Here is an 18,296-nt window from a genome sequence, read left to right on the forward strand (position 1 = left end):
TGATGAAAGGTTACTGAACTGAAACATTAATTCTCCTCTCTCCAAATCATATGTGACCTACTGTATGTATTTCTTATTCTCGTTTCAGATTTCAGGATTGCCAATATTTTTATTTTCAATATTAAAGCAAGATTATTGCAAGTAAAGAGGAAGAAAATACTTTGTCTATTTATATACAACTCTAGTAGTTACCTTGCACAGGCTCTTGAAAGTATGGGAACCGTTGCAGAAGGGATGCAATTAAAATGGCTGAGTCGGTGTCAACTAATACCCATACTACTGGCTGAAGGTACTACAGCCATACTAGTACCACAACTATGCCATGTGTTTGCAAATCATCTAGACCTTGGGATTAAAGTTGTGTACCCAATGATGGGTAGTATTGCAGAGCATAGATGAGGGCTTCTAATCATGAAGAGATTCTAACAGATTAAATCAATGGTCAAAACTGTGGTAAGTATATTTTAACTCCACATATGTGAAGTTACCTACTTTGACAAAAATAGCATAAATTAGATACTTTCTAAAACAGATAAAAACAGATAAAGCTTGAAGCAGTGGAGTTCCAAAGGGATGGGGTAGGCAAGAGACAGCGGGGTTGAGAGGGGAACAAACAGATTTCATTAAGAACATAGAACAGTACATCACAGTACAGGCCCTTCAGCCCATGAAGTTGTGATGAATTTTTAAGCTATTCTAACCTTTAACTCCTATATAGCCCTCCATTTTTCTCCATGTGCCTATCTAAGAGTTTCGTAAATGCCCCTAATTTATTTTCTCTACCACCACCCCAGCAGAGTATTCCAAGTACCTACCAGTCTGTGTAAAAAACTTACTACTCACATTCCCTCCCCACCCATGTCTCACCATGTTATCCTCAAATCAGCTTAAAATTATCCCCTTCATATTAGCCATTTCTATCCTGGGAAAAAGTCTCTGGCTGCCCATGCTACCTCTGCTTGTTATCGTCTTATACACCTCTATCAAGCTACGTCTCATCCTCCTTTGCTCCAAAGAGAGAAGCTCTAGCTTACTTAACCTATCCTCATAAGACATGCTCTCTAATTCAGATAGCATCCTGGTAAATCTCCTGTGTACCCTCTCTAAAGCTTTGAAATCCTTTCTATAATAAGGCATATAAAAGGGGATAAAAGCAAAAGATGATCAAAAAACTAACAGGATGTTTACCTTATAGATACATCAAGGAGAAATCATACTCCAATATGCAAGACCCTGATTAGACACACCTAAGCTATCATACACATTTCAAGCAAGGCATCTTAGAATGGGTACAGCTGACGTCTCTGGGTGATAAGGGCTCCTTCCTGGGAACCGTCCACAAGTCCATTTTTCCTACATCAGAAATGTCTATTTCCTAGAATAATCTACGTCCTATTGCCTGCATAAACTTGCTATAATTCTTTCATTTCATTGAATAACCACCCTAAAATTGACAATCATTAAACTAACGGTTTGTATTAATTAACAAACACCATAACATGTTTTATTATTGTCACTAGCTTGAAAAATACTTCAAAATGGAGAAACTGCAGAGGTGGATTTCCATTAGTCGGGTCATTCATTACATGGAAAACCCTGTAGTGTCCTTGCAACAAATGCAAAGCAGATTTAAGACCATAATACCATAAGACATAAGAGTAGAATTATGACCCATTGATTTTGCTCCACCATTTTATTGTGACTAATTTATTATCCCTCTCAAATCCATTTTCCTGCCTTCTCCCTGTAACCTTTGATGCCTTGACCAATCAGAAACCTATCAATCTTTGATTTAAATATGCCCAATGACTTTGCTTTCGCAGCTGTCTGTGGCAATGAATTCCACAGATTCACCATCCTCTGGCTAAAGATATTTCTCCGCATCTCCGTTCTAAATGGACACCCCTCTATTCTGAAGCTGTGCCAGCTGGTCCTAAACTCTCCAATTATAGGAAACATCCTCTCCATATTCACTCTATCGAGACCTTTCAATATTCAATAGGTTTCAATAAAATTCCTCTCATTTACCTTGAAGTCACCCTGCAGCTCTGATTTTTGAATTTAACCCATTTAGAAGATAATCTATACCTTTATTCCTTACACTTCCCTGTGCTATATTCCATCTGCCATTTGTTTGCCTATTCTCCCAATCTGATAAAATCCTTCTGCAGACTGCCCACTTCATCAACACTGGAGATGGACTTCCTCTCCATCTTTCTTCATATTATATGTAAACTTGGCCACAAAGCCATCAATTCTGTCATCCAAATTATTGACATACTGTATAACACAAAAAGGAGTGGTCCCAATAATGACCCCTGTGGAACACCACTGTTCACTGGCAGCCAAGAAGAAAAGGTTCCCTTTATAGCTATTCTTTGCCTCCTGCTGGTCAGCCAATCTTCTATTCATGCTAAAACAAGCAAGAGAAATAAATAAAGTATATATAGAAAAAGCTTATAATATTTTCCTGTATATTATGAGCTAGCTTACCATATTTCATCTTTTCTTTCTTTATTTAAATGCTTCTGTTTTTTAAAAGCTTCTCCAATTCTCTAACTTCCCACTGATTTTTTACTATATTATATGCTCTTTCATTTGCTTTTTCGCTGTATTTGACTTCCCCTATGGGCCACGGTTGCATCATTCTCCCTTTAGAATACTACTTCTTTAGGATGAATCAATACTGCGCCTTTAAATTGCCTCCAGAAACTACAGCTATTACTGTTCTGCTATCATCCCTGCTGGTATCCCCTTCCAATCTATGTTGGCCTGTTCCTCTCTCATGCCTCTGTAATTCCCTTTACCCCAATGTAATACTGATGCATCTGACTTTAGCTTCTCCCTCTCAAACTGCAGGGTGAATTACCACAGTGATAAATTAAGTAATTAGTCACAGTTTCTGAAAATAGGTCCCTGAAATTTGGAAGAGTAGCGTAATATGATTGAAGTTTACAACTTCTGGTAATCAGGTCGAGTTAACTTAACCGATTCCTTCCTCCTGGGTCTTACTTGAGACCAGCTACTGATACAGCATGTGATCCAACACTAATGTTTCTATTTGTTTTATTTAGAGATACAGCACACTAAGAGGACTTTCCGGCCCAATAAGCCCTTGCCACTCAGTTACAGCCACGTGACCAATAAACCTACTGGCCAATGTCTTTGGAATGTAGGAGGAAGGTGGAGCACCAGGAGTAAATCCACTCAGTCGTGTGGAGAATGTACAAACTCCTTACAGTGGGAATTGAACCTGGGTTACTGGCACTGTTACACTAACTGCTATGTCTGTGTTGCCCCAGGACATCTTCTACTTATTGTTTCCTTCAGCCCAGAAACACTATCTGTAGCATTTTCTATTTTTATTTTACATCAGCACTCTGTGGCTTCTTGATCTGACTTGTCTGCAGGACCTTCTCAGCTGTCTGTCACTTCCATCAGGATCAGGATCAAAACTCACTCCCGTGCCTGTGATGATATTGTTGTTATCGGTGCTCCCCAAATGAACTGGGTGTTCTGGCAGTGACTGGATTCAGTGACACTCTCCCACTTAAGCAGTGCAGGAATGACTACAATTAATATAGATTTATTTTGGCTGATGTGCAGGACTCCTGAAGTCACTGACGTTTAGCATCCACCAGCATGGAAACATATTTTGCATACATTCCCTAGTCACTCAAAAATTGCACATAAACAGCTTGTGAATAAATAAAAGGCACGTAGAGCACTACAGTACAGGCCCTTCAGTCCATGATGTTGGCCGGCCTTTATAACTACTCTAAGATCAATCTAACCCTTCCCTCCCACATAACCCTCCATTTTGACTATGTGACTAGCTTTGAGTTGCTTAAATGTCCCTAATTTATTAATTTGCAATGTTTTAAAAAAGTTTTTCATATGTTCAAGATATCACTATGTTCTCAGAAATAATTAATAGTCCATTGATTACAAGCAATTTTTTTTTTCTTTTCATCCTTCAGGAAAGAAATAACATTGTAAATACATTTGCTCTTTGTGCACACTAACAATTAAATGCTCATGCAGAAAAACTAAAGGATATTATACTTGTAAATAATTATGATGAATTTGAAATTACAGTAAAGAAATGCTCTTTGTTTTCATTCCCTTTACAACTGTGGCTCAGTCTGCAAAGTATTATTATTATAGTCACTCCAATAGATCAATATATCAAAATCACGGATGCAGAACAGGAAGACAACTTTTCATAAAATACCATCGATATGTACTGTGTGAGTCAAATAATATTTTACCTGGTTCGGTATTCTAAGTGGTGGCCTGGGGCCTCCTGGATAACGAGGTGACATGAAAGGCTGCTCGCAAAAATAAATGGAGAAAAAGAAACTTGTCACTGGAAAGAATTAAATTTGTGTACCATACTTAATTTCAGGTTTACAATTCCACCCAATGTCCCATTTTCTGATGACCCTCCCTCCAGGCAGTGCTCTTCAAGCTCAGGACACGCTACTTCCCCCATGCTGTCCAGCTGATCAATGTTTCTACCACTCCTACATGCACATCAGCCACTCCTTTCCATAATCCCTCAACACCCTTCATTCCCCCATCCACTGCCAAATTATGCTTCATACCTACACTTGCATAGTTACAGTCCTACTGTGTTTTCATATGCCCTATTGCTATCCAGAAAAGTTCCTCTTGCCTAGAGTTATTGTCACTTTATAATTTCCTGTCAGTTACCTTATATCCAGCTACTCATGTACCTAGTGTCACTGTATGTTTAGGTATGTACATGCAATCAGTCTATGTAAAATGCTTATAACATACGAACGGACTCAAACAGTTCCTTTTACATTATGTCTTATCAGAATGTTTTATATTTATATTTATTGTGTTTTTTATGGTTATAGTGTTTTTTTTATCCAACATTGGATCCGGAGTAACAATCTCTGGATTTCTTTCTTTGTTACACTCGTGTATTGAAGAATGACAACAAACAAGATTCAATTGTGAACCTTGAATATAACACATAATCTTTAAGGGGCTGATGGTCCATACCATCAAGTTAGGAGCATCAATGAAAATCTAAACATCCATCGTTCTTTAAGCCAGGGAATCTAAATATCACCAGTTACAGTATCACAACTCAGAATACATTCAGAATGGTTTTAAGCAAACGTCTCCATTGTTAAGTTGATAAGTCAAACACAGTAATTCATTGTGTCAAAATATTGTCAGTTTTATCAGCATAGAACTTAATCAAACCATGAATAAATCCGTGCAAATTATATGTTAACAAAACACAAGAGTTATCTACGTGTTTAAACTGTACAACAAAAAAATCAGAACAAAACAGAAGGCTATTCAGGTATGCACGTGATTACGACTTCAATCTGTTATCGACAGCAGTATTATAGAGCCATAGAGAAGTACAGTACAGAAACAGGCCCTTTGGCCCAAAAGCATTTAAACTGCCTACTCCCAACAACCTGCACCGGGGACCATAGCCCTCCATATCACTATTATCCACACATCAATCCAAATTTCTCTTAAATATTGAAATCGAGCTCACATGGACCACTTGTGCTAGCAACTCATTCCACACTCTAATGGCCCTCTGAATAAAAGAAGTCTGCCCTCATGTTTCTTATGTTATATTATGTTCCCCTTAAACTTCTCACCTTTCACTTTTTAGCCCTGATCTCTAGTTTTAGTATCACCGAACCTCAATGGAAAAACCCTGCTTGCATTTACCCTACCTATACCCTCATCATTTTGTATACTTCTATCAAACCTAACTATTTCACCATAGGAAGGATGTGGAAACCATAGAAAGGATGCAGAGGAGATTTACAAGGATGTTGCCTGGTTTGGGGAGCGTGCCTTATAAGAATAGGTTGAGTGAACTCGGCCTTTTCTCCTTGGAGCGACGGAGGATGAGCGGTGACTTGATAAGAGGTGTACAAGATAATGAGAGGTATTGATCGTGTGGATAGTCAGAGGTTTTTCCACAGGGCTCAATTGGCTAGCATGAGAGGGCATAGTTTTAAGGTACTTAGAACTAGGTACAGAGGAGATATCAGGGGTAAGTTTTTAAAAAAACGCAGAGTGATGAGTGCATGGAATGGGCTGCCGGTGGCGGTGGAGGCGGAAACGATAAGGTCTTTTAAGAGACTCCTGGATAGGTACATGAAGCTTAGAAGAACAGAGGGCTATGGGTAATCCTAGGTAATTCTAAGGCAAGGACATGTTCGGCACAGCTTTGTGGGCCGAAGGGCCTGTATGGTGCTGCATGTTTTCTACATTTCTAACCTATTCAATCTTTTCTTATAACTCAGGTCCCTCCAGACCCAGCAACATTCTTGTAAATTTTCTCTGCACTCTTGCCTGTTTACATATTTCCTGTATGTAAGTACCCAAAATTGCACCCGATACTTCAAATTGGGCCTCACTAATGTCTTATATAACCTCAACAAAACATCCCATCTTCTGTACTCAATATATCAATTTATGAAGGTCAACATACCAAAAGCTTTCTTTACAACCCTATCTACCTGTGACGCCACTTTCAACAAATTATGTACCTGTATTCCCAGATCCCTTTGCTCTACCACACTCCTCAGTGCCCTACTGTTCACTCTGTAAGACCTACCCTGGTTGGTCCTACCGAAGTGCAATACCTCGTACTTGTCTGCATTAAATTCCATCTGCCATTTTTTCAGCAAATTTTTTCCAGCTGTTGCAAATCCCTCTGCAAGCCACATTAGCCTTCCTCACTGTCAACTACACCTCAAAATCTTGGTGAAATCTGCAGGATTGCCATGTAAATACTAATAGCTCCCTGCTGACAAACTGTTTTTCTGGACAACATGCCGTAGTTTTATCACGTCCACAGAGGTGTCTAATGCAGTTCCAACATCCCATATTCTTTGCTCAGGTTCACAGTTCTGCCTTTTTAAAATATAAGCTTCTCCCAATAGAAGAATCTTACTGAACCATATTGAAAATTGAAAGGCCTAGATAGAGTGAACATGAAGAGGATGTTTCCTATAATGGGGGAGTCTAGAACCAGAGGGTACAACCTCAAATAGAAAAATGCCCCTTTAGAACAGAGATAAAGGAGAAATTTCTTTAGCCAGAGGATGTGAAATCCATTGCCACAGATAGCTGTGGAGCCAAGTCATTGGGTATATTTAAAGCAGAGGTTGAGTAGGTTCTTGATTAGCCAGGACGTCAAAGGTTATGGGGAGAAGGCAGGAGAATGGGGTTGAGAGGGATAATAAATCAGCTATGACAGATACAATGGAATGATTTGCCTAAATGTTTCTGTCTTATGCTTATTGTAAAAACTGAATCAAATATATATCAATGAACTTTGTGAAAATCTGAGTGATTGTTCATACCACAATTCCTTTCTCAACTAGGTCAAATTATGACACACAAATAAATTTTAGATTTTAAATATTTAGAATATGCCAACTCTTGAGACTTAGACACATGTGCTGAAGCATATTGTTTTAATGACAATAAATCACAAAGAACCATAAAGATTTATTAATACATTTCCAACGTTCATTTCTTAATACTGCAAGTGTCACCAAGTATAAATGAAATAATTTTCTATACACCCACTTGGACATTAAAATCACCAGCTTGGGCAGTTTACTGCTCTATGAGATTGTGACCAACTGACAATGGGCCAAATGTAGCAAATTACTGTTCTTATGCATTGATTTCACATTTTATAAACAAAACTGGAAAATTAGCTTTATTTATCACACGTACATCAAAATATACAATGAATTGTGTCATTTGTGTCAAAATCAAATATTGCTGCCTAGAACAGTAAGCCTACAGTATTTGGCCCTGTGCAGACCCTGGCAAGAAACCTATAGTGACTGACCTCTGAATCCAAAAAAGTAAATGCATTGTACAAACTCTTTGGTCCATGATACTGTGCTGACCTTTTAACCTACTGCAAACATCAATCTAACACATCCTTAACTCATCACCCTCCATGTTTCAATCTAAGAGTGCCTTGAATGTCCCAAATGTATCTGTCTCTACCACCATTCCGGCAGCACGTATCACACATCCACCACTCTGTAAAGAACTTATCCCTGACATCTCCTGATACTTTTCTCCAATCCTGTCCTTTCACATTAGAATGGATAACTGAATACTGCATTTAAATACTACTTTTACATATCTCTGCAATTGAACTCATTGAATACAAAAATTAAAAATGCACATTTCCTAATGTACATTCAAATAATGGTTGAGATGTTATTTCAAAGGACAATACTTCTGAAGTATGTCAGTACAGTCTGATATGCATAAACATAATCTACATTTTAAAAAACTGGTTAAAACATTTTAGAGCTTAAACTGCCCCACCTTCTACGTTTCTATTTGCCATCAGGAATCTGAGGCCAATCAAAATTTGTTTCTGTTATCAACAAGTTTATTGAGTTCATTCTAACCCAATAGATGGTACTTGTTTTGTAAGAGATCATTCTTCAGCTGGATAGCAGCAGCAGGAAGGTAACTGAGGCAGAGAAGTATTACAGTAAATAGCCAGCATGTTGCTAATATTTTATTTAGAGACACAGCACAGTAACAGGCCATTCTGGCTCAATGAGCCCCTGCTGCCCAATTACATCCAAATGACAATTAACCTACTGTACAAACCCGCTGGTCTTTGGGATGTGGTGAAAAATTGGAACACCCGGAGGAAACCCACGCACTCATGGGGAGAATGTACAAACTCCTTACAGACAGCAGTGGGAATTAAATCTGGTTGCTGCCATGTAGTAGCATTATACTAACCACTATGCTACTGTGCTGTTCCAAACATTTTGAAACTTTTTCCACTGCAAATTGGTTTTTTAAAACAAGTTCAGAGATGGCATGAGTTTCATCTACAAACCCCATTTCCAGAAAAGTTGGGGTATTTTCCAAAACGCAATAAAAACAAAAATCTGTGATATGTTAATTCACGTGAACCCTTATTTAACTGACAAAAGTACAAAAAAAAGATTTTCAATAGTTTTACTGACCAACTTAATGGTATTTTGTAAATATACACAAATTTAGAATTTGATGGCTGCAACACACTCAACAAAAGTTGGGACAGAGTTAAAATAAGATTGAAAAGTGCACAGAATATTCAAGTAACACCGGTTTGGAAGACTCCACATTAAGCAGGCTAATTGGTAGCAGGTGAGGTATCATGACTGGGTATAAAAGTAGCGTCCATCAAAGGCTCAGTCTTTGCAAGCTATGATGGGTCGTGGCTCACCCCTTTGTGCCAAAATTCGTGAGAGAATTGTTAGTCAGTTCAAAGAGAACATTTCCCAACGCAAGATTGCAGAGAATTTAGGTCTTTCAACATCTACAGTACATAATATTGTGAAAAGATTCAGAGAATTCCGAGACATTTCAGTGCGTAAAGGGCAAGGTCGGAAACCACTGTTGAATGCACGTGATCTTTGAGCCCTCAGGTGGCACTGCCTAAGAAACTGTCATGCTACTGTGACAATTATAGCCACCTGGGCTCGGGAGTACTTCGGAAAACCATTGTCATTTTACACAGTCTGTCGCTGCATCCAGAAATGCAACTTGAAACTGTATTACGCAAGGAAGAAGCCATACATCATCTCTATGCAGAAACGCCGGCGAGTTCTCTGGGCCTGAGCTCATCTCAGATGGACCGAAAGACTGTGGAACCGTGTGCTGTGGTCAGATGAGTCCACATTTTAGCTAGTTTTCGGAAAAAATGGGCGTCAAGTTCTCCGTGCCGAAGATGAAAATGACCATTCTGATTGTTATCAGCGAAAGGTGCAAAAGCCAGCATCTGTGATAGCATGGGGGTGCATCAGTGCCCATGGCATGGGAGAGTTGCATGTATGTGAAGGTACCACTGACTCTGAGGCGTATATTAGGATTTTAGAGAGACATATGTTGCCATCAAGGCAACGTCTCTTCCCGGGACGTCCATGCTTATTTCAGCAGGACAATGCCAGACCACATTCTGCACGGGCTACAACAGTGTGGCTTTGTAGACACAGAGTGTGTGTGCTTGACTGGCCTGCTGCCAGTCCAGATCTATCTCCTATTGAAAATGTATGGCGCATCATGAAGAGGAGAATCAGACAACGGAGACCACGGACTGTTGAGCAGCTGAAGTCTTATATCAAGCAAGAATGGACAAAATTTCCAATTGCAAATCTACTACAATTAGTATCCTGAGTTCCAAAATGATTAAAAAGTGTTATTAAAAGGAAAAGTGATGTAACACAATGGTAAACATGCCTCTGTCCCAACTTTAGTTGAGTGTGTTGTAGCCATCAAATTCTAAATTTGTGTATATTTTCAAAATACAATTAAGTTGGTCAGTAAAACTATTGAAAATCTTTTCTTTGTACTTTTGTCAGTTAAATAAAGGTTCGCGTGAATTAACATATCACAGATTTGTGTTTTTATTGCGTTTTGGAAAATATCCCAACTTTTCTGGAAATGGGGTTTGTACACAGTACTGCCCAAAATCAAACCAGCGGATGTAGTGTGACGTCCAATTGTGATACGAATTATTTCTTTGCACCCCGCCCCCACCCCCAGCAGTCAGTGGGAACTTAGAAGCAGGTATGTAGAAAAATTGCTCATAGTTGTAAGAATAACAGGTTGTATTCGTGGGAGGTTTTAATCTCCCCATTACTGCCTGGACCACACAGAGTGTTAAGAGTTTAGACAGGATGGGATTTGAGAAATGTGCCTAGCAGTGTTTTTTGAGGTAATATATAGAGGGATCTACTTGCTAGGGTGTAATAATGGACCTCCTCTTGGGGAATGAGGCAAGTTAAGTAACTGATGTCATAGACAAGGAGCCCTAGTGACCATTATTCTATTAGTTTTTAGTGTCAGTAAGGGATAGAACAGGTCCACAGTTTAGGACCCTAAACTGGAGCAGAACTAGTTTTGAGGGAATTAGACAGGATCTATTGGAGGTCTATTAAGAGAGGCTTTTTGAAGGGAAAAGAACAAATGGTAACTGGAAAAATGGTAACTATTAACAAATATTCATCCTCAGGCATTTACAGAAAAAAATACAAAGGAATTTACACAAAATTATGCATAACAAACAAATCCTGACAAACAGCCAAGGAGCAAAAGAAGGCATACTGTGCAAACAAAAAATGATATTGAGAAAATAAGTACAAGAGCAGTTTGTTGAAAGCAGCATCACGGTTAAACAGGATGATGAGAAAGGTGTTCAGCACACCGGCCTTCATCAGTCAGGGCACTGAGTATAGAAATTGAAACATGATGTTGCAGAGGTACAAGTTGTTAGCGAGCTCACACCGTTATAGGAAAGCTGGGTTAAACTAGTGATAGTGCAGAGAAGATTTATGAGGAAAATAACAGGACAAGGCCTGAGTTAAGGGGAGAAGCTGGACAGGCTAGGTCTTTATTCCATGGAATGTAGGAGAATGAGGGATGACCTCATTCTCTCAGTTCTAATCAACAAGCTCCAAAACCTGGGCCTTTGTTCCTTTCTCTTCAACTGGATCCCTGACTTCCTCACCAGGATACCACAGACAGTCAGGATAGGAAATAATATCTCCTCCTTATTGACAATCAACACTAGTGCATCTCAAGGATGCAAGTTTAGCCCACTGCTCTACTTTCTCTACACCCACGACTGTGTGACTAGGCAAAGCTCAAGCGCCATCTATAAATTTGCCAATGACACAACTATTTTAGGCAGAATTTCAGGTGGTGATGAGGAGGCATACAAGAGCAATATAGATCAGATGGTTGTGTGGTCTTGCAGCATTCAACATCAGTAAGACCAAGGAGCTGACTGTAGACTTCAGGAAGGAGAAGTCAAAGGAATACACACCAGTCTTCATCAAGGGTTCAACAGTGGAAAGGGCAAGCACTTTCAAGTTCCTGGGTGTCAACATCTCTGAAGATCTATCCTGGGCCCAACATACTGACACAGTTACAAAGAAGGCATGACAGTGGCTATATTTCCTTAGGAATTTGAGGAGACTTACTATGTCATCAAAGACTCTCGGAAATTTCTACAGATGCACTAGAGCATTCTAACTTGTTGTGTTTCCATCTGCCATAGAGAGGCCACTGCACAGGATCAAAAACAGCTGCAAAGTTGTAAACTCAGCCAATTCCGTCATGGGTGCTAGTGCCTCTAGCATCCAGGACGCCTTAAACATGTGATGCCTCAAAAAGGCAGCATCCATCATTAAGAACCCCATCAACCAGGCCATGCCCTCTTCTCATTGTTACCATCAAAGAGGAGGTACAGGAGCTTGAAGAAACAGTTTCAGAAACAGTTTTGTCCCTCTGCCATCAGATTTCTGAATGGACAATGAAGCTATGAACACTACCTCATTTTTTCTCTCTCTTTTTGCACTACTTATTTAAATTATTTTAATATTTATACTTTATATTGTATCGTTTATTTTATTATTATGCATTGAAATACACTGCTGCTGTGAAACAACAAATTTCACAACATGTGCCAGTGGTATTAAACCTGATTCTAATTCTGTCCTTGCAGTAATGTTTAAAGTTATGAGAGGCATAGTTAAAGTGGACAGTAGCAGTCTTTACCCCAGGATAAAGGAGTCAAGAACTAGGTTGCATAGATATGGGGTGAGAGGGGAAAGACTCAGAAGGGTCTTGAGGGGCAACTTTTCTCCAATATAAAGGGTGGTAAATATATGAAACAAGCTGCTAGAGGAAGCAGCTGAGGCAAGCAGGTAGAATAGTGTAATTTACGGTGGGGAAGGGCTGATAGGGTTGGGCACATGGACTTGTTGGGCCGAAGGGCCTGTATCCATGCGGTGTTGCTCTATGACTCAATCTGGAGTTAGCTGCAATGATATGCCATTATGTTGGTTACGTTTAAAGCACGTTTTCTAATATAAATTATAATTCATTGATATTAGAGTTTTTAATAGATTATTTTAATATTAAGAATATTACTTAATGTTTGTAAATTAACTTTTGTTAAAATATTTATACTTTTTTCAACAAATTAACATAACTAAATTGATAGCTGGATAAAGTTTAAATATGCTGATAAACTAACCTGGAATACAATATACAACATTATGTAGAAAACACAAAGATTTTGGCTTGGGGATAAATATTTCTTACCAAACAATGACAAACATGCAAAATAACACATACACACCAGCACTGCAAGCAAAACCAAAACATTAAAAAAACCAAATCACAGCTGTACTAGAAATGATGAATAAAATGTCATTAGAGCAAGTAGATCTATATTTGGTCAGAGGTGGTGTTTACACAGACATGGTTTGATCTGAGTAACTACTTGTGCCTTCCTACCTGGCTGTGAGGTCCCATCATGGGATTGCTGGGATTATGTGGTGGAGGCTGTGCGTGTGGAGAGGGCTGTGAACCTGGTGGTCCCTGCAGATAATTGCAAACATAAATTAGCCAGCAGCACAGCCATTAACAACAGTACTGATCACTTATGCCTATTTTCATAAACTATAAGTTAGTTCATATGGTGATTCTCAACATGTAAGTGACATTAATAAGCAATTGATTCCACTGAAACTATGTACACATAGTTTTCTAAAATGCTTCACTGAATTTAGCCCAGGCATTATAATCCTAGAAACTTCCGAGTGTTGTGGGGATAATATGTTTTACCTAGCAATGTGATCTGATGAATATTAATTTGTTGACCATATTCATAATATTTTTAATCTTGCTATAACAAATCAGAATTCTTTTATGAAGCATAATCTTCCATTGAAAACATTAAAATATGCTTCAATGTAAAACAAAACTGAAAAAGGACCTAGTTCTTTCCCAGCGTATAAGACAAACAAATCCTCTCTGGCTTCCAACCGGGTACAGGTATCAATTATAAGTGACACTTCGATGACAAACTCATGCCATCTTCATCAAAGATGTTGCCTGGGCACGTCTAGTCCAATGGTGTTTATACCCCTGTGGTCTGTCCCTCCTGATTGGTTAGTTCTCATCCAATCAGGTTTCTGCTCCCCCACCTTGTTAATAATCGATGACAGAGTTTGTCATTGAAATGCCGACTATAATTAATAACAGTACCCAGCTGGAAGCCCAAGAAGAGTTCATTCATAAAACAAAACTATTTACAAAGTTAAGAGTAAATGCCAAAATGATATTAATAGCTTACAAGTGACATTATGCTTATTTCAGGGTAAATTTACAATTCATTGATGCCACAAATGGTCCTACAGGTGTAGATGTTAAATTCTTCACTGTCTAGTGTCTAAAAATAGCTTTTCCATCATTTACTACCAGAAATCACTAACGTAGACACCATCACATTTGTAAACAGAGAACTTGTATTTTGGTAATGGATAAATATTCACCTCCAGGCACAGCACCTATCAATGGTTAATGTAAGACAAAGAAGCAGAATTAGACCATTCAACCCATCAAGTCCACTCCACGATTCCATCATGGTTGATTTAACATCCCTCTCAACCCCACTCTCCTGCCTTCTTCTCATAACCTTTGGCACCCTAACGAATCAGGAATGTATCAACTTCTACTTCAAATATAACCAATGACATGACCTCCACAGCTGTCTGTTGCAAAAACTTCCATTGATTCACCACTCTCTGGCTAAAGAAATTCATTATCTGTTTTCTAAAGTGATGTCCTTCTAGTCTGAAGCTGTGCCCTTGGTTCTAGACTCCCCACTCTACCCTAATATATCTGTTGCACCATCAACCTTCATCCTATCTGATAGAAGTGACAAATCTTTTAAAACCCATTAATTCACTTGGTAACACATCGCAACTTAGGAAACTGTTGTTGAACAGATAACCAGTTGAAATTGAGAATATGCTCTTCTGAATTTATTTTGAATGTAATTAAATTATCTGATAGTTTCATGTGTTTTATTAATGCTGCTGAACAAGTGACTCATCTTTGTGCTGTGAAAAGTGTACCTACTGCATTGGAAATCTTGATGCAACCATGTGGGAATATCCAAAGCAAAGCATTTTGAATATAATGATTCCTCATGTTCAGCGCATGAAGTACAATATGGGATATTGATATGCTATCATATCTTTCCTTCAGATATGACAGGGAAACAAATGATGGGAACAAAAATAATTCTAAATTGGAGAATTGTGCTACTGGTAAAATTCTAAACATAATTCAGTGGAGCTAAATCATCTGCATTAAATGGTATATTACCTTGGACCACAAAGTGATACTGCACATACTAATTAATTTGCTGCTTTATACATTTGAAATACAATAAACTCCTTAAATAATGAATGTGAGTTTGGACAGTTAATCAGTCATTACATGTGAACATTAGTTCGAAAGAGGGTTGTGAGCATTCCTTTATCCCAACTGCCAGCAATCAGACAATTATTTCTGCTCAAGATGACTACCAATGCCCCTTCCAGTTCCTTTCAAAAATGTCCATTTTCTCTGTATTTAGCTGGAAACTATCATTATTTTGCTTACACACGAACCTAACTCACTTTTGAGAACTCTTCATTCCAAGATTTTGATTATTTATTGCTTATATATTTATTATTGTTATTTTTTTCTTTTTGCATTTACACAGTTTGTTGTCCTTGGCACATTGGTCGTTTGTCAGTCCTGTTGGGTGTGATCTTTCATTGATTCCTTTGTGCTTCTTGCATTTATTGTGAGTGCCCACAAGAGATCTATTCCCAGGTGTGTATATGCTGACATACATGTCCTTTCATAAAATTAAATGGTGCTGTCAGTCATTTACTACAAGACTGCCCATGTTTACTTCTGGTTGTTTTTCATCAAGATTTTTGTTTCCAGATACCACACTAATATCTCTCATGTAACATTTTAAAAAAGAGCAATTACGTAGTAAAATTATGTGGGATTCTAATAGGGATATGCCAAATATCAATTAGATATTCATTAAACCAGGTATATCATGCAGGCTTTCAGTGCAATACTGTTAGAATAACATCCTCTCTTCACCTTCCAATTTGTAGAATCAGAAAAACAATCATCAGTTTATTGCCTATTGTTAATCAAAATGAAAAATTCCAGATACCTCCTCCAACCTCGGGAGCTTAAACTTATTGTCAAGGGTTACACTTCACCCAATTCCTTACTAATGCCATTTTCATTCAACTGCTTACGGCTAAGTTCAGTGCAAAACCAATACTGGTTAAAAAACCTTCTTAGGTGAAAAATTGTGCTTAGCTTAAGAAGCCTAATTTGAGTGACCTAAATAATTTACTAACCTTGCTTGTCTACTGTCTATAATTGTTTTTACAAGAAAACAGAAATATTGAGACAAATACTGTGCGTGCAGATATCTGCCCTGTACCATGAGTCAAGTATAGATGTGACAAAGCAACCACTGATCTCCCCAGTACTTTGCTCCACAACCACAATGTTCACAATCAGAGTTACCATCTCCAATGGGATCCCACTATCAAGCACATCTTTCCCTCCCCCCCAATGCTTTTCGCAGGGATCGATCCCTGTGTGGCTCCCTTGTTCATTTGTCCCTCTCCACTTATTCTCCTCCTGCACTTATCCCTCACAAGTGCCACACCTCCTCCCTCACTACCATTCAGGGCCCCAAACAGTCCTTCACCTGTGAGTCTGTTGAGGTCACCTATTGTATCCGGTGTTCCTGGTACAGTCTCCTGTATATCACTGAGACCCGACATAGGTTGAGAGACCGCTTCACTGAGCACCCTCACTCCATCCGCCAGAAAAAGCGGGATCTCCCAGGGGCTACCCATTTCAATTTTACTTCCCTTCCTATTCTGACATATCTACCCATGACCTCCTCCACTACTGCAAGGAGGCCACACTCAGGTTGGTGGAGCAACATCTTATATTCCATCTGGGTAGCCTCCAAACTGATGGCATAAACAATGATTTCTCTAACCTCCAGTAATTGCTCCCATCTCCTTCTATCTTACTGTTCCCCATTCCCATTTCCCTCTCACACCTTATCTCTTTACCTGCTCATCACCTCCCTCTGGTGCTCCTCTCTTTTCCTTTCTTCCATGGCTTTCTGTTCTCCTATCAGATTCTACTTGCTCCAGCCCTTTATCTCTTTCACCAATCAACTTCCTAGCTCTTTACCTTACCTCTTCCCCCTCTCACAGTTTCACCTATCACCTACTACCTTGTACATCTTCCTCCCCTCCCCCCACCTTCTTACCCTAACTTTTAATCTCTTTTTTCCAGTCCTGATGAAGGGTCTCGGGCCAAAACATCAACTGTTTACTCTTGTTCATTGATGCTGCTTGGCCTGCAGAGTTCCTCCTGCATTTTGTGTATATTACTAGTAAAAGAATGCGGTTAACTTTAACTCAATTTTGACCACAGTGCACTGAGCTTTTTGATTACCTAAACAGCATGGAAGGAACTGTGTAATTTGAAGGCATTTTCTGATGCAAAGGAATGTCTACATAGAGCTGAATGCCACAAGTTCTTGAAAGTGTAAAGGGTAATGCCAGCTCCATTATGGGCAGTAGCCTCCCCACCATCAAGGATATGTTCAAGAGGCAATGCGTCAAGATGGCGATATCCTTCATGAAGGACCCTCACCATCAGAACATGCCCTCTTCTCTTTACTACCATCAGAGAGAAGACACACACTAAATGTTATAGGAATAGCTTCTTCCCCTGCTCCACGCTTCTGAGCTGACAGTGAATCCATGAACGCTACCTCACTATTTGCTCTTTTTGCAGTAGATTCATTTTTTTAATATACATTTCTCATTGTATTTTATAGTGTATCTTATGTATTGCAATGTATTGCTGCTGCAAAACAACAAATTTTATGACATATAGCAGTGATAATAAGCCTGATTCTGAAGTTCAGAAGCGACATCTATACTAAAGATCACTTTCCACTAGGAGGCAACAATGCTCTACTAACTCATTTGGAGCCTAGGTACAAAAATATTGTTACTGTTAAGAAGTGAGGTTTTTTTTACAATTAGGGATCACCAATGAAGTCAGTTCTTTTCAATGATTAGGTAGCCTTACTATTTTAGTAACATCCAAATTCACAGATTAATACATGTCTGTGAATCATTAGAAGTAGTATTATCTTTAACATTATGTTCATTGCCTTTTAAGAATTTCATGATATAAGAATCAAGAAGGGGATAATGAAGAAATCAAAAAGTTATTAGTACACAGTATACCTGATTTATCATAAGCAAATCCGCAAAATGGAAGCAACTGAATAAGAATAAATTTACCTATTACAACTCTGTATCAAAGCA

At 38.7% G+C, this 18,296-nt stretch overlaps 1 protein-coding gene across 8 annotated transcripts in view; it reads right to left on the reverse strand.

Annotated features, from left to right (window-relative positions):
• ssbp2b (single stranded DNA binding protein 2b) overlaps positions 1-18,296 on the reverse strand; it is a 318,540-nt gene that overhangs the window by 64,153 nt on the left and 236,091 nt on the right. For 4 of the 8 annotated variants that reach the window (XM_073067151.1, XM_073067171.1, XM_073067142.1 and 1 more), the window contains 2 exons: positions 13,357-13,440; positions 4,272-4,331 (listed from right to left, as the gene is read on the reverse strand). In XM_073067151.1, coding sequence (XP_072923252.1) covers positions 4,272-4,331; positions 13,357-13,440 — 144 coding nt within the window. The remainder of the gene's footprint in view (positions 1-4,271; positions 4,332-13,356; positions 13,441-18,296) is intronic. The other 4 variants (XM_073067200.1, XM_073067190.1, XM_073067181.1 and 1 more) reach the window with 1 other exon arrangement.

The sequence above is a fragment of the Hemitrygon akajei genome, chromosome 2 (assembly GCF_048418815.1).
Source record: "Hemitrygon akajei chromosome 2, sHemAka1.3, whole genome shotgun sequence".
Classification (NCBI taxonomy): domain Eukaryota; kingdom Metazoa; phylum Chordata; class Chondrichthyes; order Myliobatiformes; family Dasyatidae; genus Hemitrygon; species Hemitrygon akajei.